Source organism: Taudactylus pleione, unplaced genomic scaffold, assembly GCF_031769625.1.
Source record: "Taudactylus pleione unplaced genomic scaffold, aTauple2 ptg000270l, whole genome shotgun sequence".
In the NCBI taxonomy this organism is placed as follows: domain Eukaryota; kingdom Metazoa; phylum Chordata; class Amphibia; order Anura; family Myobatrachidae; genus Taudactylus; species Taudactylus pleione.
Genome location: NW_028284672.1, coordinates 8,276,939 through 8,300,246, shown reverse-complemented (window position 1 = coordinate 8,300,246; position 23,308 = coordinate 8,276,939). Strand labels below are relative to the sequence as shown.

Here is a 23,308-nt window from a genome sequence, read left to right as displayed (position 1 = left end):
TCCCCGTACTTGCATAGCTTTCCTCCCACGCTCCAAAAAATATACTGGTAGGTTAACTGGCTCCCAACAAATACATGAACATGTGTTTAGGGCAGACTAGATGGGCCAAGTGGCTCTTAACTGCCGTCAAATTCTATGTTTAAATATTAGAGACAAACATAAAATGACCATAACACAGAAAACATTCTAGGGACTTACTGTATATACAATACAGGAACAGCTTTAGTGATCAATGTACAATACACTCATAATATTTTACCACACGGATCTGAATCCTGCCATGTTAAACCCATGGTCTAAGCCAGGGATGGGGAACCTCAGGCCCGGGGGCCGTATAAGGCCCCCGGAATCATTTGGTCTGGCCCTTGGAGCTTTTTTCTGCTAGCCTCATCTGGCTAGCAGGGTGCCTATAATGGCACCCTGCAGCCAGAATCTATGCAGCAGTGCTGCCTGGAGCGTCCTTTGGACGCTTCAGACGGTCACACCGCTGCCCTTACAGCTCCCCGAGCATTCTCAGGATGCTCTCGGCATTGCTGTAATCACTGGTGATTGTGGCCCCATCCCTGTGTGACATCACACGGAGGGGGTGTGGCCTGCACCGTGCCCGCGAATAATGTTATATATATCAAAATGGCCCTCGGCAGAAAAAAGGTTCCCTACCCCTGGTCTAAGCGGTTGAAGCACATGATGAGCTGGGCGCACAAAGACTCAGGTGCATAAGATACTGCTAGGGAACCAGGTGACAAGAAGGGTGTTCATGGTCACACTATTGCTACTACTAGACATTGGCCACAATGTCCCTGTTTATGAGGTAAAAGATCAAACATCACCACCACAAACACTATCACTGACATTACACTACCAGCACACACCACATCATTATAAAACCCACTCAGCACACACCGCACCACTATCACTCACTCAGCACACACCGCACCACTATCACTCACTCAGCACACACCGCACCACTATCACTCACTCAGCACACACCGCACCACTATCACTCACTCAGCACACACCGCACCACTATCACTCACTCAGCACACACCGCACCACTATCACTCACTCAGCACACACCGCACCACTATCACTCACTCAGCACACACCGCGCCACTATCACTCACTCAGCACACACCGCTTCACTATCACTCACTCAGCACACACAGCATCCGTCACTCACTCAGCACACACCGCACCACTATAAAACCCACTCAGCACACACCACACCACTACCACTCACTCAAACACTGCATCACTATCACTCACTCAGCACACACCGCATCCATCACTCACTCAGCACACACCGCATCCATCACTCACTCAGCACACACCGCATCCATCACTCACTCAGCACACACCGCATCCATCACTCACTCAGCACACACAGCATCCATCACTCACTCAGCACACACCGCATCCATCACTCACTCAGCACACACCGCATCCGTCACTCACTCAGCACACACCGCATCCGTCACTCAATCAGCACACACCTCACCACTACCACTAACTCAGCACACACCGCACCACTATCACTCACTCAGCACACACCGCACCACTATCACTCACTCAGCACACACCGCACCACTACCACTAACTCAGCACACACCGCATCACTATCACTCACTCAGCACACACCGCATCACTATCACTCACTCAGCACACACCGCATCCATCACTCACTCAGCACACACCGCATCCGTCACTCACTCAGCACACACCGCATCCGTCACTCAATCAGCACACACCTCACCACTACCACTAACTCAGCACACACCGCATCACTATCACTCACTCAGCACACACCGCATCACTATCACTCACTCAGCACACACCGCATCCATCACTCACTCAGCACACACCGCATCCATCACTCACTCAGCACACACCGCATCCATCACTCACTCAGCACACACCGCATCCATCACTCACTCAGCACACACCGCATCCATCACTCACTCAGCACACACCGCATCCATCACTCACTCAGCACACACCGCATCCATCACTCACTCAGCACACACCGCATCCGTCACTCACTCAGCACACACCGCATCCGTCACTCAATCAGCACACACCTCACCACTACCACTCACTCAGCACACACCGCATCACTATCACTCACTCAGCACACACCGCATCACTATCACTCACTCAGCACACACCGCATCCATCACTCACTCAGCACACACCGCATCCATCACTCACTCAGCACACACAGCATCCATCACTCACTCAGCACACACCGCATCCATCACTCACTCAGCACACACCGCATCCGTCACTCACTCAGCACACACCGCACCACTATCACTCACTCAGCACACACCGCATCCATCACTCACTCAGCACACACCGCATCCATCACTCACTCAGCACACACAGCATCCGTCACTCACTCAGCACACACCGCATCCGTCACTCACTCAGCACACACCGCATCCGTCACTCACTCAGCACACACCGCATCCGTCACTCACTCAGCACACACCGCATCCGTCACTCACTCAGCACACACCGCATCCGTCACTCACTCAGCACACACCGCATCCGTCACTCACTCAGCACACACCGCATCCGTCACTCACTCAGCACACACAGCATCCGTCACTCACTCAGCACACACCGCATCCGTCACTCACTCAGCACACACCGCATCCGTCACTCACTCAGCACACACCGCACCACTATCACTCACTCAGCACACACTGCATCCGTCACTCACTCAGCACACACCGCACCACTATCACTCACTCAGCACACACTGCATCACTATCACTCACTCAGCACACACCGCATCCGTCACTCACTCAGCACACACCGCATCCGTCACTCACTCAGCACACACCGCATCCGTCACTCACTCAGCACACACAGCATCCGTCACTCACTCAGCATCCATCACTCACTCAGCATCCATCCGTCACTCACTCAGCACACACCGCATCCATCACTCACTCAGCACACACCGCATCCATCACTCACTCAGCACACCGCATCCATCACTCACTCAGCACACACCGCATCCATCACTCACTCAGCACACACAGCATCCATCACTCACTCAGCGCACACAGCATCCATCACTCACTCAGCACACACAACACCGCATCACTCACTCAGCACACACCCATCACTCAGCACACACTGCATCACTCACTCACTCAGCACACACTGCATAACTAGCAGCACACAATGCATCACTCACAGCACACACTGCATCGCTCACTCACAGCGCACACCCATCACTCAGCAGAGCCTTTCAAACTCCACTTGGCAGCTTGCACAGGATCCCTCCTCTTTCTCATCCTATACAAAACTCAAGTGACTCACCTGTCTCCCTGTCACAGTTCACTGTGGCAGAGAGCAGTAGAATGTCATTTGGAACTTCAGAGGGCAGGAACACAGTATAGTAAAGCCTCCCATGCTGCCTGTGTACTGCATTATTAGAGGAGAGCTGCCCAGGAGTCCGGACTGCACTCAGTATAGGATAGGTAGCTGAAAATCCTCTCAGCACCCCCTGCTGGCACCCGGAGGCAAGTGCTTCTCAGGGAAAAGTAGGAGAAGATGCCGACGATGACTTCCAGCTCAACATACGGACCTAGCTGTTGTAAGTGACTGCGGCTGATCCACAGGGCCGGATTTCGGGGGGCCCGACCACGGGCCCCTTGGCACCCACCGGGCCCTAGGCAGGCGCCTAGGTTGCCTAGTGGTAAATCCGGCCCTGATGTGTACACAGCTATGATGCAAAAATATACAAATGTTGCAGACGCCGGGAGAAGTATTGAGCCGTCCACTGGCGGCCTTGCAAAGGCAAGCATCTGCATACAAAGACATTGCATCAGTCGCAGATCATTTGATTATCATAGTCCTTAGTGAGCCTATGGGCATGCAGAATGCCCGTCGGATCTGAGACGCCGGATTCATATGTCTTGGCAATGGGATCGCAGATGCAGGGTGTGACATGCCTTCAAAACGGCCAGGACATGTCTGCATTGTTTGCCACCACTCCCTGTTACCTCCCCCAAATGTTCCCTGTCTGTCAATCACACTGTAAATAAAAAGTCGCTGCATATGACTACGGTAATATACCTTTATGTATGCACAGTGCGGTTTACTGATAATCACTCATATCTGTAAACTTCAGCATTGCGTAAAACTCTCATAGTTCCCTCAGATGGTCTCTGTATTGTATATCAGTCACAAGGATGGACTCTGTATTGTAAATTGGTCATTAGGATGTTGCCTGCATTGTATATTAGTCAAAAGGATACTCTCTGTTTTGTATGTTGTTCACTAGGATGGTCTCCACTGTATATCGGTCACTGCAATAGACTGTATTGTATATTACTCACGAGGATACTCTCTGTAATGTATAGTAATCAAAATAATAGACTCTGTATTGTATATTGGTCACATTCATACTCTCTGCATTGTATATTGATCACTAGGATGTTTTCTATACAGTATATCGGTCATTAGGATGGTCTCTCTATTTCATCAGTCACTAGTATACTCTCTGAATACTAATTTGGCTACTTGAATAGTCTCTGCATTGAATAGTATACAGATGGGGCCGGCCGATAGGTGTTGTATTTGACTATAGCTCTTTGACATAATCTGTACTGTAAAGAAATGTAGCTAAGTTATATCACCATGAGAAATTGGATATGGTAACTATATCTATCTCCTCCCCTCCCCCCCAACTCAAAGTCACAAAGAATTCACTTTATTAACTATTTTTTTTACGGGGTGGATGAGCAGTGCTACTACCCAGGGTCTATGCGACAGCACTGTCATTGCCCCATTGAATCTGTATTTGGCATTAAGCGTATCTGAAATGGCACTCTGAAGCCTATAGAGAAGCCCCCCCCCCCAAAAAAAAAAAAAAAATGATAGTGTGATACAGCCCTTCTACAATTAGGTTCAGAGTCCAATTCCAACGAAGTGTAAGGACGATGGTATTTTGACCTTGGAAAAGAACTTAGTGATTGAAACGCGTTGGTGGAGAGCTTGGGGGGGAAACTGGACTGTGGAGAAGAGCAGGATGACACCTACACTCCTTATTTTATTCCCAGAGAAGGAGCGAATATTACCATCAATGGTATATAGGCTGTTTATACCTCCTACAGTTCATATTGCCACCACCAACTGGTGGATTCTACTTATATTTCCATTTTTATTATTTTTTTTAAATAATATTAATTTATAGTCTGAATAAATGGTATTACACTATGAGGAGCTGCTCGTTGTGTTCTGTTTGAGGTACTTAAAAGGTCCAGCGAACCAAGGAAAATGTGGCCTCAGACAGATTGTTTATATTCCTTCTTTATAAGATAATAACTTTGTGTAATATAAGTAAGATACCATCGTCCTTACACTTTGCTGGAATTGAACTCTCTGAACCTAGCGCTGTATCACACTATAATTATTTGGACTGTTATAGGGTGGATGTAGCCATTCTATTGATATTAGCTGCATCAGATTGATAGCGCAGGAAAATCACCAATTTTTACCTAAAAGCAGCCACCTGGAGGGTCCTTAGGAAGCTCCAGGCACCCAGCTTTGAGCTTCCAGAGCAATCCAGGCAGCAATATTCTTGGCTGCGCGGCTCCACCATCTCATTTTGATGTCACATGTTTGAGTTTGGGTGACTGAGCTGGCGTAGGGTGCATTTTCACCCTGCTATTGCCTTGCCTGTGATGTCTCTGGAATATCCTCCAGCTGAAAGTCATGCATTGGAAACCTATAGCAGGTTCTAAATATATCACATGAAATATGGTGCTACCAGCAAAAAGTAAGGGGTTGACCTGCTGTAGGCATACCATCCAGGACATGTGGTGTGTTTTCCCACAGGAAACCGTGTGCACCGCACTCATTACACTGGGGAACAAAAAATTTTTTTCTATTCTTGCCAAGGATTTAAGATCGGCTTGAGAATACTCGCAGGTCCTATTTTTGCATTAGATCTTCGCTATAGCTAAATTGGCTCCAGTTTTCAAATTACTGAAAAATGATAAAATTCTATTATTTTCTCCATTGGAAGTACCTTACTAGTCTAGGCCTGCTTTACTTAACAATATCGACTTAAGCTGCCCACACACATAGCGATTTTTTACCCGATTTGGCTGATTTCGACGAATCGGGAGGTCAAATTGTGTAAAATATGGCCAAATCATGAGATTCTACTCATGACCACGATGCCAATGCGCGTCCCTGCTCGTCATACCTCGCATCTTCTGATCTGCCGTTCTGTAGGGCAGATTTGCCAATCTGGGAGACAATGCACTGGATGCACGATAGATCTTAAGTCAGATTGGAAATTTTTTAACTCCAAATTGTGAGTAGGATTGCTGGGGCGCTGCCGGGGGAGAGTTCAGGGGAAATCATGTACATCGGCTGATCGGGAACAAATCGCTATGTGTGTGGCCAGCTTAAGTTTTGCTTTTTTAGCAACTACCCTCTTTCAACAATAACAAGAATTTGTTTTATTTGTGATAACTAGCTGGTAGTCACGTTTGAGACACATAACACATTCATATCTCCTCACTAATGCTGGGAGGAGGCGTGGCCGTGCACTGCTGAGCCTGCTGGGACATCCTCACACCACAGCCACGCCTCCTCCCAGCATACAGAGAGGAGCAATGAAGAGGACTGAGTGACGCAGTTAGCACACCTCCTGTTCCTTTTTTCGTCCCTCTCTCTGTCCCACCACAACCAATTTCCCTTCTTTTGAACTTGTTTTGTTCAGTTTGTCCTCGGCTTTTGTTGGAAGTTAGCACTGAATGTGTGAAACAAAATGTTTTCGCCATAAAAATTAGTTCTTCTCGGAGACGGTGTACTAACAACCCTGATGTTTTTTGTTATATTTGTGGCAAATATAATGTTGCAAAAGAAAGAAAAAATATAACTGCATTCGTAAAACAAGCGTATCAAGCTTATTTTGGACGTCACATAAGCCAGCAAGACAAGATTTGGGTGCCTCACACAGTTTGTAAAACCTGCGTGAAATTACTCAGCAAAAGGTGATCGAAAAGGACTTAATTTTGGCATACCTATGATGTGGTGTCAGACAAAAGATCACTTGAGTGACTGCTATTTTGTGCTGTAAATGTGAAGGGTATGAATCTATTTAAGAAATGCAAATGTGAATACACAAGTATGAATTCTGCAAAACAACCGATACCACACAGCGAAGATTTACCTGAACCATCATTCAGTTCTTTGTGCGAAGTTGAATGTGATGATGTGGAAATGTTCATTTCATCCAGTGCAAGTGACAACACAGATGAAAGTGAGTTTGAATAAAGGCCCTGATTCCGAGCCAGACGCTATTTGCGCTCGCTCGTTCAGAAAAAAGGGGTGGCTATTCAAATGAACCGTTCGCTCTTTGCGGTCTGTTCACGCCTCTAGGTCTGAACGAGCGAACAAAACTTGCGGTCGTTTTTTGGGAAACTACGCCCCCTGGCCGCTCGCATCCTATGTCATGTCCGCTATTTATTAGATTAATCGAGTACATCGACCAGCGTATGAACTGCTCGCTATTCTTGTGGTTGGTTTTTCCTACCACAATCTTGCAAGCAGTTCTGACTATAAAATAACCCAGTGACGTGGTCAATGACGCTGCTGTGTTAATTATGCACACCCATAAAACGCCCGTTTTGACCTTTAAGCACGCCTGCGTTCTGATCTCCACTCCCCGTTTTCAAGCACCTTCCCCTGTTACCACCCACATACGCCTCATCCTGTCACTCAAAATAGCAGGCATTCGCTATTTAGCGAACAAACGATTTTCGGCCGTACTGACTGGTTCGCACATGCGTATTACGATCCGTACGCATGCGCAGTTGTGCAAACATCGCTCGGAACGAACGAGCGGCCGCTTACGAGCGGCTCTGAATCAGGCCCAAAGTTCCTCTACTCCAAATTTTCTCAAAAGGAACTAAACAATTTAATTTGTGACTTGAATTTATTGATAAAAGCAGCTGGGCTTTTAGCATCCAGACTTCAAGAAAAGCACTGTTACTATAACGTTGTATCGAAATAGAGAGCAAGCCATAATGCCGTTCTTTAGCCAAGATAACAATCTTATGTATTGCAACAATATTCCGGACTTCTCCAGATGATGGGCTTACCAGAATATTGAGCAGAAGACTGCTGGATAGTTCTAAAAGGAGCTTAAAATACGTATTACTGCACAGTGGGAATAAATTTGCGTCGATTTCTATCGGTCATTCAACAAAACTTAAAGAACAGTATGAAAATATCAAGTTATGGAGCGTACACACGGTCAGATTTGTCAGACTTGTCAGATTTGTCAGATGAACGATTGAACGATTTGAACGATTTGAATGATTTTACCAAAGTTTTGAACGATGTGAACGATTTGAACGATTGAACGATTTTTGACTGCATTAAAATGAATGGAATCGTCCAAGTCTGACTGCAAACCCATCAGATGTCAGATATCGTTATCTGACAAACGGGAACGCGCATCGTTGATCGTCCATCGTTCAGGCATGTCAGATATGAACGATTTTCCTTCAGATATGAACGACTGAACGATTTTTAAATCGTTATCGTCCATATCTGAAGAAAAAATCTGATCGTGTGTATGCACCATTAGTCTTAGAAAAAATTGCTTATTCTCAGCATCGGTGGTCTGTTTGTGTCGATTTAAAAATGGTAAACTTTCTTCTTGGGCAGCAGAGTGGATATACTAAGTATCCTTGTCACATATACTTATGGCATAGTCGTGCAAAACAAAAGCACTGGCAGCAAACCATATGGCCTCCAAGGGAAGTTATAACTGTAGGAGAAGCCAACATCATTCATGAGCCCTTAATTGAGAGGAAAATAATCATACTGTCGCCTCTCCATATCAAACTGGGTTTAATTAAACAATTTGTAAAAGCATTGGACAAGTCAGGCGATTGTTTCACGTATATATGTCGTACATTTCCATCTCTTAGAATTGAAAAATTAAAGGCAGGAATTTTTGACGGCCCATACATACGGAAACTGGTGAAGGATCCAAATTTTACCACATCTATGACTGAAACCTAATTTGAAGCATGGCTGAGTTATGTGTCTGTCATTCAAAAATTTTTAGGCAATCACAAGGCAGACAACTATCATGAATTAGTCCACAACATGCTAAAATGTTTCCAGAAAGTAGGTGCCAACATGAGTATTAAAGTCCATTTTTTGTACAGCCATTTAGATCACTTCCCGTCCTAACACTTATGTATGTAATTATCCTGTGTCTTTTTATAACATTTTACAAATCAATTAAATCAGTACAAAAAAAATATCTTTTTAACTATTTTTAACATTGTTTATTTGAATTTTTCATAAATATTAAAGACATATGCCTATCTCAAAAACTAGAGCCAATTGAAAAATAAGCATGGCATATTCATGATCAGGAGCACAAAATAAATCGAAATCGACTCTTAAATCCCTGGAAACAGATTGACTGTTCCCCAGTGTTATAGATAGGCCAGTGTCCATTTGTATTTCTAGCCAGGACCGTAGCTAGGTTGGTGCAGTCGGTGCAGCTGCACAGAGTGCAACAGCCCTGAGGGCGGAACCGGCCGCCCACTGCAATCACTATACGCCGGGCAACTGCTTTATATTAATAAAGGTGCGTTGCACAGTGACAGGTCCCCCGGCAGCACGGGAGGGCGGGTCCTTGCAGTTATCTAGCAGGGGGCTGCTGCTTTGCAAAGAGCAGTCATGTGAACTGCCAGCATCCTTTACACCAAAGGACGTTTCGCAGGGGCTGCTGGGAAATGGAGTCCCTTCCACCTCTGTGACCAGTGTTACAGAGGTGGAAGGGACTACGTTTCCCAGCAGCCCCTGTGGAACGTCCTTTGGCTGATGCAAAGGATGTTGGGTGGCTGGTGTAGTCAGGGGCATGGACTGATGGTTGCTGCTATTTCCTATGTGGCTAAAGGACCTCTGTGACGTATCCACCACGTGACCGCTGCAGGAGGCTGGACCGCTCCTGCGTTACCATCCACTAGGGCATAGAGGGGGAATAAATATTTGTGGCGAGCGCAGCGAGCCACCGTGCCCAAAGCGTGGCGAGCGTAGCAAGCCTGCGAGGGGACACTTTTGGTCCCCCGTTAGCATTGTCGCCCCTCCCCCTTTCAGGCCGGGTCACGTGGGTGTGACTTCACAGGTCTATAGTCTAGACCTAACCATGGACTGATGCATACAAGGGCAGCAGGTCTCTCTTCAGTGGGGCTCCCGTCTGGCCACCTCTCTCTTCTCCTGCATGCAGAGACTCGGCAGTGCTAATGGTAAGTACTGACAACAGTAACTCCACAGCAGTGCTGCTGTTTACCGCTGCTGATAATTCTGTCATGTGTATATGCATATGCTGAGGCTACATGTGTGTTATGTATGTGTGCTGAATCTACCTATGTATCTATGTTTGTTTACTGAGATTGCATGATGTGTGCATGTGTGCTGAGACTGCATGGTATGTGCATTTGTGCTGAGACTGCATGGTGTGTGCATGTGTGCTGAGACTGCATGGTGTGTGTGCTGAGACTGCATGGTGTGTGCATGTGTGCTGAGACTGCATGGTGTGTGCATGTGTGCTGAGAGTGTATGTTGTGTCAGTCTGCTGAGAGTTCATGGTGTGTGCATGTGTGCTGAGACTACATGATGTGTGCTGAGACTGCATGGTGTGTACATGTGTGCTGAGACTGCAGGGTGTGTGCAGGAGTGCTGAGACTGCAGGGTGTGCAGGTGTGCTGAGACTGCAGGGTGTGTGCATGTGTGCTGAGACTGCAGGGTGTGTGCAGGTGTGCTGAGACTGAAGGGTGTGTGCTGAGACTGTAGGGTGTGTGCAGGTGTGCTGAGACTGTAGGGTGTGTGCAGGTGTGCTGAGACTGTAGGGTGTACAGGTGTGCTGAGACTGTAGGGTGTGTGCAGGTGTGCTGAGACTGCAGGATGTGTGCTGAGACTGTATGGTGTGTGCAGGTGTGCTGAGACTACAGGGTGTGTGCATGTGTGCTGAGACTGCAGGGTGTGCATGTGTGCTGAAACTACAGGGTGTGTGCATGTGTGCTGAGATTGCAGGGTGTGTGCATGTGTGCTGAGACTGCAGGGTGTGCATGTGTGCTGAAACTACAGGGTGTGTGCATGTGTGCTGAGACTGCAGGGTGTGTGCATGTGTGCTGAGACTGCAGGGTGTGCATGTGTGCTGAGACTGCAGATTGTGCATGTGTGCTGAGACTGCAGGGTGTGTGCATGTGTGCTGAGACTGCAGGGTGTGCATGTGTGCTGAGACTGCAGGGTGTGCATGTGTGCTGAGACTGCAGGGTGTGTTCATGTGTGCTGAGACTGCAGGGTGTGTGCTTGTCTGCTGAGAGTGTATGTTGTGTGCATGTCAGTCTGCTGAGAATGCATGGTGTGTGCATGTCAGTCTGCTGAGAGTGCATGGTATGTGCATGTTTGCTGAGACTATATGGTGTGTGCATGTGTGCTGAGAGTGTATGTTGTGTGCATGTCAGTCTGCTGAGAGTTCATGGTGTGTGCATGTGTGCTGAGACTGCAGGATGTGTGCATGTGTGCTGAGACTGCAGGGTGTGTGCAGGTGTGCTGAGAGTGTATGTTGTGTCAGTCTGCTGAGAGTTCATGGTGTGTGCATGTGTGCTGAGACTGCAGGGTGTGTGCAGGGGTGCTGAGACTGCAGGGTGTGTGCATGTGTGCTGAGACTGCAGGGTGTGCATGTGTGCTGAAACTACAGGGTGTGTGCATGTGTGCTGAGATTGCAGGGTGTGTGCATGTGTGCTGAGACTGCAGGGTGTGTGCATGTGTGCTGAGACTGCAGGGTGTGCATGTGTGTTGAGACTGCAGGTTGTGCATGTGTGCTGAGACTGCAGGGTGTGTGCTTGTCTGCTGAGAGTGTATGGTGTGTGCATGTCAGTCTGCTGAGAGTGCATGGTATGTGCATGTTTGCTGAGACTATATGGTGTGTGCATGTGTGCTGAGAGTGTATGTTGTGTCAGTCTGCTGAGAGTGCATGGTATGTGCATGTTTGCTGAGACTATATGGTGTGTGCATGTGTGCTGAGAGTGTATGTTGTGTCAGTCTGCTGAGAGTTCATGGTGTGTGCATGTGTGCTGAGACTGCAGGATGTGTGCAGGTGTGCTGAGACTGCAGGGTGTGTGCAGGTGTGCTGAGAGTGTATGTTGTGTCAGTCTGCTGAGAGTTCATGATGTGTGCTGAGACTGCAGGGTGTGTGCAGGGGTGCTGAGACTGCAGGGTGTGTGCATGTGTGCTGAGACTGCAGGGTGTGCATGTGTGCTGAAACTACAGGGTGTGTGCATGTGTGCTGAGATTGCAGGGTGTGTGCATGTGTGCTGAGACTGCAGGGTGTGTGCATGTGTGCTGAGACTGCAGGGTGTGCATGTGTGCTAAGACTGCAGGTTGTGCATGTGTGCTGAGACTGCAGGGTGTGTGCTTGTCTGCTGAGAGTGTATGGTGTGTGCATGTCAGTCTGCTGAGAGTGCATGGTATGTGCATGTGTGCTGAGACTGCAGGGTGTGTGCAGGTGTGCTGAGACTGTAGTGTGTGTGCAGGGGTGCTGAGACTGCATGGTGTGTGTGCTGAGACTGCAGGGTGTGTGCATGTGTGCTGAGACTGCAAGGTGTGTGTGCTGAGAAAGCAGGATGTGTACATGTGTGCTGAGACTGCAGGGTGTGTGTGCTGAGACTGCAGGATGTGTACATGTGTGCTGAGACTGCAGGGTGTGTGCATGTGTGCTGAGACTGCAGGATGTGTACATGTGTGCTGAGACTGCAGGGTGTGTGCATGTGTGCTGAGACTGCAGGGTGTGTGCATGTGTGCTGAGTCTGCAGGGTGTGTGCTTGTCTGCTGAGAGTGTATGGTGTGTGCATGTCAGTCTGCTGAGAGTGCAGGGTGTGTGCATGTGTGCTGAGAGTGCAGGGTGTGTGCATGTGTGCTGAGACTGCAAGGTGTGTGCATGTGTGCTGAGACTGCAGGGTGTGTGCATGTGTGATGAGACTGCAGGGTGTGTGCATGTGTGCTGAGACTGCAGGGTGTGTGCATGTGTGATGAGACTGCAGGGTGTGTGCATGTGTGCTGAGACTGCATGGTAGTTGCATGTGTGCTGAGACTGCATGGTGTGTGTGCTGAGTGCATGGTGTGTGTATGTGTGCTGAGACTGCATGGTGTGTGCATGTGTGCTGAGACTGCAGGGTGTTTGCATGTGTGCTGAGAGTGCATGGTGTGTGCATGTGTGCTGAGACTACATGGGTGTGTGTATGCATATGTGCTGAGATTACAGAGACTACATATGTGTGTGTGTGTGCCATGACAAAGTCAGTCCATAAGTCTGTGCCTTCTGGTTGGAGCAGTCATTCCATGCACACAGTAAACCCAGCATAACAGATATTGAATAAGTAAAAATATAAGTGATGTCCCATTTATTTTTATTTTATTTTATTTTTTAATTTTTATTTTTTTTTGGGGGGGGGGGGCACCGATGCTCTTTTTCGCACAGGGCACCAAAATGACTAGTTACGGCTCAGTCTCCAGCTAAAGTATTTCTTTGTACTAGGCACAATTACAAAAATGTTAAAGGTCATAGCAGCGGTGGCAAGGGGTAGGGTGCAGGAGCTCGGCGCTCGGTATCCCGGTCAGAGTCTAGACACTACCATCTCCACAGGGTTAGGATACTGACACCTGTCGATAAGTATCCTAACCCTACCTCTAAATCTAACTCTCCCTCCCTGCAGCCTAAATCTACCCCTCCCCCCGCAGCCTAAACCTAACCCTCCCCCCGCAGCCTATCCCTAACCCTCCTCCTAGTGCCTTACCTCTACCCATCCCCCTAACCCCAATACTTTCCATAGGGATGACGGCAGTTGGGATGCTGGTGCCGGGATTCTGACTGGCATCAGGCTTACGTTGCCAGCATTCTGAGCACCGATCCTTGTAGTCTGTATATAGACTACATATATATAGACTCTATACATATATAGACTACATCCCGTGGCAAGATCTCCCTCCCTCTATCTACCCCACTGCTGACGTGAAGCCTGTGTAAATGGCCACATGCTGCGTCACTTATACAACAGACAGTATGTGGCCCAGACTACAAAGATGTCGAACTAATACCCTAGACTAGACTGGGTATTCTTACACCACTGGTTTACAGTTGATAACAGGGACTCCTATCAAGCTCTAAATATATATTAATGCACTGAGGACCAATACCAGTAGAAAGATTTTTTGGCCCTAATTGAGGAAAGTATTGCTAGAAATAGTTGGTCCGTGGCCATAGCAACAATGCTGTAGGAGGTGCCATTGCAATGGGGCCCATTAGCTTCGGGGGCTCTGGACCCAGACCGTATAGTTGTCTACCAAGTTCCTGGAATTGTCCGCTAAGCAATTGGGTCCAGCCCATTGCCTGACCTGAAAAGGGGGACTAGTCAGAGCTAATAAACTGTAGGCGGAGGGGTATGCAATCCCGACAGGGTACAAATGATAGGCGTCGAAATCCCACCGCCTATCATTATCCCTATGCCAGGAGCCCGACGCCTGGCATAACGAACGAAGGCAAGCCGGGCGGTGGGCACGGACAGCCGCGAGGGGGGGGGCTCCCAGGGGGACTTAGGGTTAGGCAGCCCCCTGGGAGGGTTAGGGTTAGGCACCCCCGGGGGAGGTTAGTGTTATGCACCCCCTGGGAGGGTTAGGTTTAGGCTGCAGGGACGGGTGAGTTAGGTTTAGGCACTTATGGGGGGTTAGGTTTAGGCACTAGGGGGGGAGGTTAGGGATAGGCACCCCTAAGGGAGGGTTAGGGTTAAGAGGGGGAAAGGGTTAGGTATAGTTAGTGTACTTACCGATCAGGATTTTCATTGGTGCCGGTCTTCCAGCATTGGGATTTGAACCGCCGGCAGTCAGTCATACCGATCCCGGCGGAGGTCGCTCCCTCTCAGTAAAGCCCCACTCTAATATGATCAATCTCCCACACTGTAATTTCCCTCTCACAGGGACAGCTGAGCAAACCAGTAAGCCCGGCATTTGTCAGAGAGTAGGCTTCTCCTGGATAACCGCCTTGTGTAGTGAGGTGAGGGGAGGGCAGGGATTGAGCTCTGAGAATAAGACCATTCCAGGAAGAGGACAACAAAGTTCTGGCTATGTCCTGAGTTGGTCTTTGTGATTTTTTTTAGCTTAGAGGACAACATGGTGGAACTGGAAATTCCAATGGGTAGCATTAGTTATGCTCATTTGGGTGGGACTATACAAGCCCCTTAGGCAGAGCAGGATACAGCCCCTTGGAAGCGTACATTTGATTATGGCAATCTCCCGGAATTTTTTTTTTCAAATGTTGGCAAGTATGCTCTAAGAGTTTTGTTAGTCATAGATTAAGACTGTGAAGTCGGCATTTGACAGACAACCAGTTATATTAACGTGTCATGTGGAATCTTCACTTGTTACTGGATTTAACCTTTTGTGACCTTGTCAACCCAGGGCTAATGAAGTGTGACTCAATGTAGTGTGTATGTTGCTGTGTGCCAATCATCTGTCTTGGGACACACTAACCCTGCTATCCCGCCCTGTTACAGTAAACTAAGTCTTCAGTTTCATTTGTAGAAATGTCCAATAAGATACACAGATTGAGCAGCTGGGTTTTTCCAAAATGATGGGCGCACCCTTGAAAATGATGTGGCATCGTTCCACGTAATGTGACCATGTCTGCTCTTTGGTGCCCCTTCTTTGCCCCACTTCTAGAATATAAAATGCAAGAAGAAATGTAAAATTATTTTTAGGGACACTCTTCTTCTAATTAGATGCCTCGCTGCACAACACTCTGTACTGTCTGGGTATGTTGTACAATCCCAAATACATACCTCCCAACATTGGAGATGAGATGATCGGGACATAGGGCTCAGCCACACCATGGATGCTCTGCTATACCGGTACAAACATACTGTACCTCCCAACTGACAGCTGTATAGAGCCCACAAATAAAGGGGTCTATTTACTAAGCTTTGGTTGGAGGTTAAGTGAATAGAGATAAAGTACCAGCCAATCAGCTCCTGTCATGTCACAGGCTGTGTTTGAAAAATGAGTTAGGAGCTGGCTGATACAGTACTTTATCTCCGTCTACTTTATCTCCATCCAAGGCTTAATACATAAACCCACTTAGACCCCATGTGCTCTACTCAGCAGCCCGTCGCGTTAGCTGCTGGCAATCAGAGACCATAAAGCTTCTTAAGGGCTATATTTGTGTATCAATTGTATATTACATATATTGTATTGGTTTGTTGAATTTTTGTCTTTCCTAATGATGGTACTTGGATTTATAACATATATATTACTGTCCAATAAAAGTTAGATTACTACATTTTTGTACAAAGAGTACCTGACAAAGAAGTTATTTTTCTCATCTGTTCTTGCTATATGTAAGATAGTAATAATTCTTTGCTTAGATCAGATTAGATTAGAGATGTGCACAGACCCCCCAGTGCCGGTGCAAGGTTTCTCGGCAGCCTAGGCAAAACTTCAGCCTACTACCCCCCAGAAAAAAAAATACACACATCATCATTATTACCCACTTCCAAGCCCCTCAAGTGGAAGTGTGGAGACTTCCTTCATTTTGCAATAGGCAGTCTCAGTGGCAAAGACAAGAACATTTGCTTCCTGATGTGCCATGTTGGAAGTTGAACTGCCACGTGTTTGTGCTGCCCACTGCTGCCACTTAGCTTAGTCAGCTGGCTAGCTTGGTGCAAATTTTGGGCCTAAACTGGATGAAAACAATATAGTGAGCTGTGAGGTGGTCAAAATTGAATGGAAACGAGTGGAAATAAATGTGATTGAGGTTATTAATACTGTAGGAACAAAAACAGCCCCATTTTATGTGATTTTAGCTGTTTTTATGATTTTTTAAAGAAAAAATCCAGATCCAAAAACAAAAAGGAGGGACGGTTTTGGCAAAACCAATCCAGATCCAAAAACGGGAGATACAGATCCAAAACCAAAACACTGGGGTCGGCGCACATCTCTACCCAAAATTGATAATTTCATTAGCAGGACCGTTTAGAAGGCTGTTTCTGGGCATTAGGAAAGTACTGAAGGTTTTTAAATGGTGTCAAATGGCTGATTTGTGCTTTTTTAAAAATCTTTAATTTGTTTAATCTCAAACGAATAAATGAACAATGCAAAAAAAAGTAGGATAAAAGGTGATTTTTGAGGTACTTTGAGGGCACTTTGAAAAGTTGTAAAAAAAAAAAATATATAAAAAAAAAACAATTATTTTTCAATTAAAAAAATGCTGTAAATAATTTTGGTGTGCCTAAACTAACGGAAAAGTTGATTTTGGAGTAACTTGAGCCATTTTTTTTACCCCCAAAAAATTACATGTAATTATTGGACTAATTAAGCTAATTGTAAATTTCCAATTGCCTAATTAGTCATTAGGGAGGGTGTCCAAGGGGTTCAGCCCAATGTCCTGACATTTTAACCTTAAAATAAAGATTTTCCTTTCCATCTCTCACCCTCAGGGAGGTGCAAATGGAAAAATGCAAATTCACTCTTGTCTCCCATAGTTCTGCCCCTGGTTCAATGCAAGTTGGTAATTGGATTGCAAAATGTGCGAATTCGAAGAGAAAATAGCAACTTGCACCTCGCACCTAATTGGATTGACCCTCATGACTGCATCCAGTTATGCATGTAACACTTCTTGGTCCCCTTAACCACATATAAATCTTTTTGCGTACTTCACCCCTTTATATATAAAATATAAATTAATCCACAATATATCTCAAACTATTGTTTTCAGTTGTATTAAAGATGCCATTTAGATATATAAAGATTCATGTAGACCAGTGGTGTCAGACTCGGGCCCTTCAGCTTTTGTGGGACTACATATCCCAGCATGCCCTGCCACAGTTTTAACATGCCCTAATAGCAAAACTGTGGCACTGCATGCTGGGATGTGTAGTTCCACTGCAGCTGGAGGACCCGAGTTTGACACCACTGATGTAGACAATAAACACCTTTTCCAACCCGTTCAAGTCTAATACAGTTTTTGAGACTTGTGTATAACAGTTTCCATAACAGTTGGATTTCAGATAATTACAGTATACATTTACACCAAACTATTCTAGTTTACTTCGTTTTATATTTGGACGTATGAAACACTTCTGCCTGAAATATTCATACACACAGCTTCATTGTTGCCAACACTGAGTCAGGAGAATCCACAGAAATGGAACACTACAATCACAATCAATTCAGGTTACTTGCATTTAATAAGTGCTGTTTTACATTTTAAATATTGACTTTCAATCTGTATTACCATTCAAAGCCTAATGAATAAGAACAGGTGGCAAAACTTCATCTAAGATACAGTATTTTCTGCTTGGTCATTTTAGAAAATAGGGACACTTTCGTGGACACATATTTAAAACATGGGACATTCCCTGAAAATTATAGACAGTTGGCAGATAGAGGGGGATATGTATTATAGCGGCACGGATCATGTCTCCATAACTCTTTCTGCTTCGCCTCTTTACTGAGGTCAAGCAGGAAGCAGTACCGACGAGATGTATAAACGTCTCCCACCTCCGGCAATCCCGGTATACATTTGGCATCCCGGCAGTCTGGATGCCGACGCTTACCTTACTGGCTCCAGAAAACCGACGACGGTCAGAATCCCGGCGCTGGCATCCCAACCGCTGGGATGCCAAAGGTAAGTAGCGAGGTGGGGGGTAGGGTTAGGTTTAAAGGTTTGGCACTAAGGGGGGTGGGTTAGTCACTATGGGGGGAGGTTAGATTTAGGCAGTAGGGGAGAGGTTAGGTTCAGGCACCAGGAAGGGAGGGTTAGGGTAAGTGTTGGTATGTTAACCCTGTCGGGATCCAGGCATCAGGATTCTGACCGCTTGGATCCCGTATGTCGGTATTATATACCGATTCCGGCGATCCCTTCCAGAGCCCATAGCACATCAGCCTAGTGCTGATGCGCTTTGTTTCACCTCCCGGCCGGATCCACTGGGCATGCGTGAGATCTCACAAGCATTGCAAGATCTCACATGCAGCCCAGAGACCAGCAGTCACTGCAGCCAGGGAAAGTGCGGTCCCTGCTGTGGTGTTAGGCCAACAACAGCTGTGGCTGTCGAAATCGATAGCTGCAGCTGTCGGAATGGTCAGTTCCACCCACTGTTCATACATTGCCTGGCACATTGGCGCGCTATTTTATAGATAGCAGCGTTGATAGTGCCCCGTCATCAAGGACATTAGATAAGACTTAAACCTAGGATCAAGCATGGTTGCCAAAATGTAGTGTTCCAACTGCACGATGTTGCAAACCCTTAGGTCCTGGCGAAGTGAATAAAGAACTTGATCTGCAAGTCCAACATACCTAGCAGAATCGCTTAGTTTCATCTGCTCCTTCAGCTTCTCTAGCTGCTTTTCCATTAGTTTAATTAAGGGTATGGCCTGACTCAAGCTGGCAATGTCTGAACTCACTTCATAGGTTACAATTTCAAATGGTTTCAGTAGCTTGCATAAACCGAGATATTCTCCAGTGTTCTGTAGTATGTTGGTAATAAGTCCCCCATCTCCCTATCTCATGGCTTGATGGGTACGTTATGATGAATTGTTGTTGTTCCTCCAGTCGCTAAAGCATATAAAGGGTGGAGTTCTACCTTGCTTCAGTTGGTGGCATGGCAATTCAAACTTTTTTCGCAGTTGATGCAATGTTCTAAATGTGGTTGCTGAATACGGAAATACCCAGAAATTTTACCACAGTCAGTATCTCCTTTCCGGACATATAATTTTTAAGAAATTCTGAACCACCATGTTTACTGTGCAAAAAACATGGTTTGTGTTGCAATTCACTCAGTTGTAATGCTTGTACAATGTTACTTGCATTATGAGGAATTACAAATCTTGAGAAGAGTTTTTGCATGGTAAGCCATTTTGCTATCACATCCCTGAGTTTTTTCAACACATTGACACTGGCATGCTTCTTAGTAAAGCCAGTGATACAGGGAGTAGCCTGCCTGTGAATACCCACCCAGTGGGCTGTCACAGTTATGTAATCTTTAGTAGTTTGACCCATACCGCCTGTCCTCATATCTGTAGTTAAGCTCATACAATGGCATTTTCTAGGCAAAGAATAACTTTTTGTTTATTGTCCCAATACTGGTGAAATTGCTGTTCTGGTTAAATAGAATCAAGATGGAAATGTGGCAGCGTGGACACATGATCTCAACTACAGCAATCTGCTAAAACCAGATGCACTGATGGCGGATATTGGACGCAGCTCTAATGCTAACATAGCCGGCATGGCTTCAATGATCTATGTGCAACAGGATGGCAGCTGTCATACTGTACTTGCTTTTTCTTGCAAATGCTTATTTCACAGACAATGGTGTAAAAGTACTAGTATTCTTGGTCCCCTTCTGTGTTGAAGATTCACCCATAGCAGTAGCAACACTAGCTTGCAAGGAGCTTTCTTAGGAATCATGCATTGCATTAGTGGAGTTAGCTTGCCTTTGCAAATTGAATGCAGGAAGACTATCTCTGAACTCTAATGAGGAGGTTGATGATGAAGGTGTTGGTGGTGGAAATTGCATGTGCTGGTATCTGATGCTGGATCTCTACATACTTCATCATCATTTAGTGACCTATTCTTGGGAGGACCAGCCTAGGGGATAGTCACTAGTCACAGCCACCAGCACCTCTGTTCTCCACCCCCGCAGAGGCCAGCCACCGTCACTCTCCACAGCAACTCCCATCACCCGGCGGCAGCAGCAGATCCCCGCTGGCAACGTCACATCCTGGGGCAGCACTATAGCCCCATCTAGCGGGGCCCCACTAAACCTTCAGGTCCAGGACAGGAGTACCCACTGCACCCCCCTGTCGCCGAGCCTGGGGGGGGCAACAACAATCTGGTGCTTCACTCACCCAAACCACAGCAGCTTCTCCACATCTATAATGTGTACATGACAGCTGGGAGCCAGTGAGCAAAGAACACAGCAGCTAGAGTAGTGGAGGGAGAGGAGGATGCAGCCCCCACAGCCAGCATACCATTACCCGGCCGCCACATCTCTCCCTACCTGTAGCCTGCCACAGACTACTCTGTGACCTGCTGTCTGATATACAGCAAAGTTACAGATAATATTTATATATTGAACATACAGACAGTATGAAGGAGAGAAAGCAGGAAGATAGACATCACTGCTTATCCCTGCAGAGACACCTCTGATTGGCCAGGTATCAGTGAAAGGGGGTGGAGAAGACAGGGAGGAAGCAGGAAGAACTGCTTTTCTCCTGTCAGAGACTCATTATGCTATCCTGAGCTAGTCCCACCAACACTGGCTGCTAAAGCTTAATGCTGGTAGTGGAAATAACAGGGGTACTCCACACTCTTGGGCCACCCCCCACCGGCAATGTGTAGATTATAAAATCAACACACATCGCCAGCAGTTTAGATTTTCATAATATAATAGCCCGCGACTTGGAGGACATAACCACCTAAAACTTTATGCAATTTGCAGCGATTTATAGGTGAATGTCAAAAATATAATCTAGTACTGTATGCTCTCATCCCCCACGAAACGCATCTTAAAATGATGATATGAAATGCATGTTTTATGAAAACCCCTTGGACAGAGATTATTGTTCTAGTCATTGTTAGTACAAGATCTTTCTGGCGGTGAACTGTTTATACCATTACACAATCCCATGCTTTCCATGACTTTTCACTACTGCTATTTGAGCTTCCCTCTATTGCATTCTGCATGGAGAATACACAGAAGGGAAGAAGTCAAATACTAAAGAGAGCAATGATCCATATACTATAATTTATTGGCTATTATTCACATGGGCCATACATTACATAGGCGGTGCACAGACTACACCAGCATGCATCGTTTTCTTCTGTACTATAAACTGTTTTGTGTCTCATGCACTGACTGGTCGTCAGCATCATTTTCCCCTTATGTAGGAAGAGCACGCCAGTTTTTTCCTGAACACATATTCACTTATTCTCAGCCTATGAAACAGGAAACACATTTTATTAATACATTTCTTTCAAGGGCAAGAGTTCAGCAGACTAATGAAAGATCCTTTCAGCTTTGGAAATGTCAGTGACAATGAAAATAATATGCTATAACATAAGTATTTTAATTAAATACATATAAAAGAGCAGAATGCATTTAACTCATTGTTTCAATGAAAACCACTGTCTGTGCAATTATCTAATCAGTAGTAAGCACAACCTCAGGTATTACACTTGTTACATGCAGACATGCATACAAATACAGTATCTATCTACATATGTATATATACTGTGTGCATGTATGTATAATGATAAATAATACAGTTACATATTATAAATGTATACGGTGTAGGGTAGTCAGGCATTGAAAATACTGCAGGTTCTTGTGTAAGACACTTTGCAAAATCAGGGGTTCAGCTGGTAACTGCTTTAGGTTGCTGTGCAAAAAAAATCAGTGCAATATGTATCTTTCAAAGGTATAAAGTATAAAAGGAAATTACCCCTAAGAGCCACTATAAGTTTCTGCAAAGAAAAGCAAGGCAATTTGATTAGCACCTGCAATTATAACACATGTTCCTCTTCTATCCTGTAACTGCATACATTTCGTACTCACCACTTTGCAGGCTTGTCCCTTTACAGAAATGGAAATAGAAAACCATAATACTGAAAGCAGCCTTGATAAGATCCATCCTTGGAATGTCACTTAGGTTTCCTTCTTGCAGTGCTGTATGCAGTTGAGGTGCAAAGAGAACAGAAGGTGTATACTGATGGTTACAGTCCTGATGTGCAGGGGAGGGAATGCATCCTCCAGGATTCCCCTCATTGAACAAGGGATCTTATAGCTGGAGAGAGCCCGCAAGTCCCACTGCTCAGCCCTAAATGAATATTCCACACTGTGATGATCAATACACTCCTATCAGATATAGTTGAAGAGGGGCAGGATTTAGCCTCAGTCAAACCAATAGAGGCAGCTGCTTGATTTCTGTTTCATTAAAGTAAGAACATGACGGGAGTCCCAAAGCTGGGCACTGTCAGTTTAATTACTTGAAAGCAATGACTTCTTAAAACCTCCTGATTGATTGTTACCGCTGTTAGGGCAGCTCCCAGGAGTAGCTGACATACTGTATACTTTATATCCAGTTCTCCAATGCTCCTTCCATAACCAGTGATTTCTGGTTACTGCCTATGGGATGATCCTCATTGATGTATGGTATGTAAGAAATGGTTCTATGCATCCAAAGGAAAATCTATTTT

General features: G+C 46.0%; 1 protein-coding gene across 2 annotated transcripts in view; it reads right to left on the bottom strand.

The window, feature by feature from the left end:
* LAYN (layilin) overlaps positions 1-23,094 on the bottom strand; it is a 70,382-nt gene extending 47,288 nt beyond the window's left edge. For both annotated transcript variants that reach the window (XM_088481421.1, XM_088481422.1), the window contains exon 1: positions 22,668-23,094. In XM_088481421.1, coding sequence (XP_088337547.1) covers positions 22,668-22,743 — 76 coding nt within the window. In that variant the 5' untranslated portion in view covers positions 22,744-23,094. The remainder of the gene's footprint in view (positions 1-22,667) is intronic.
* Positions 23,095-23,308: the final 214 nt, after the last annotated feature.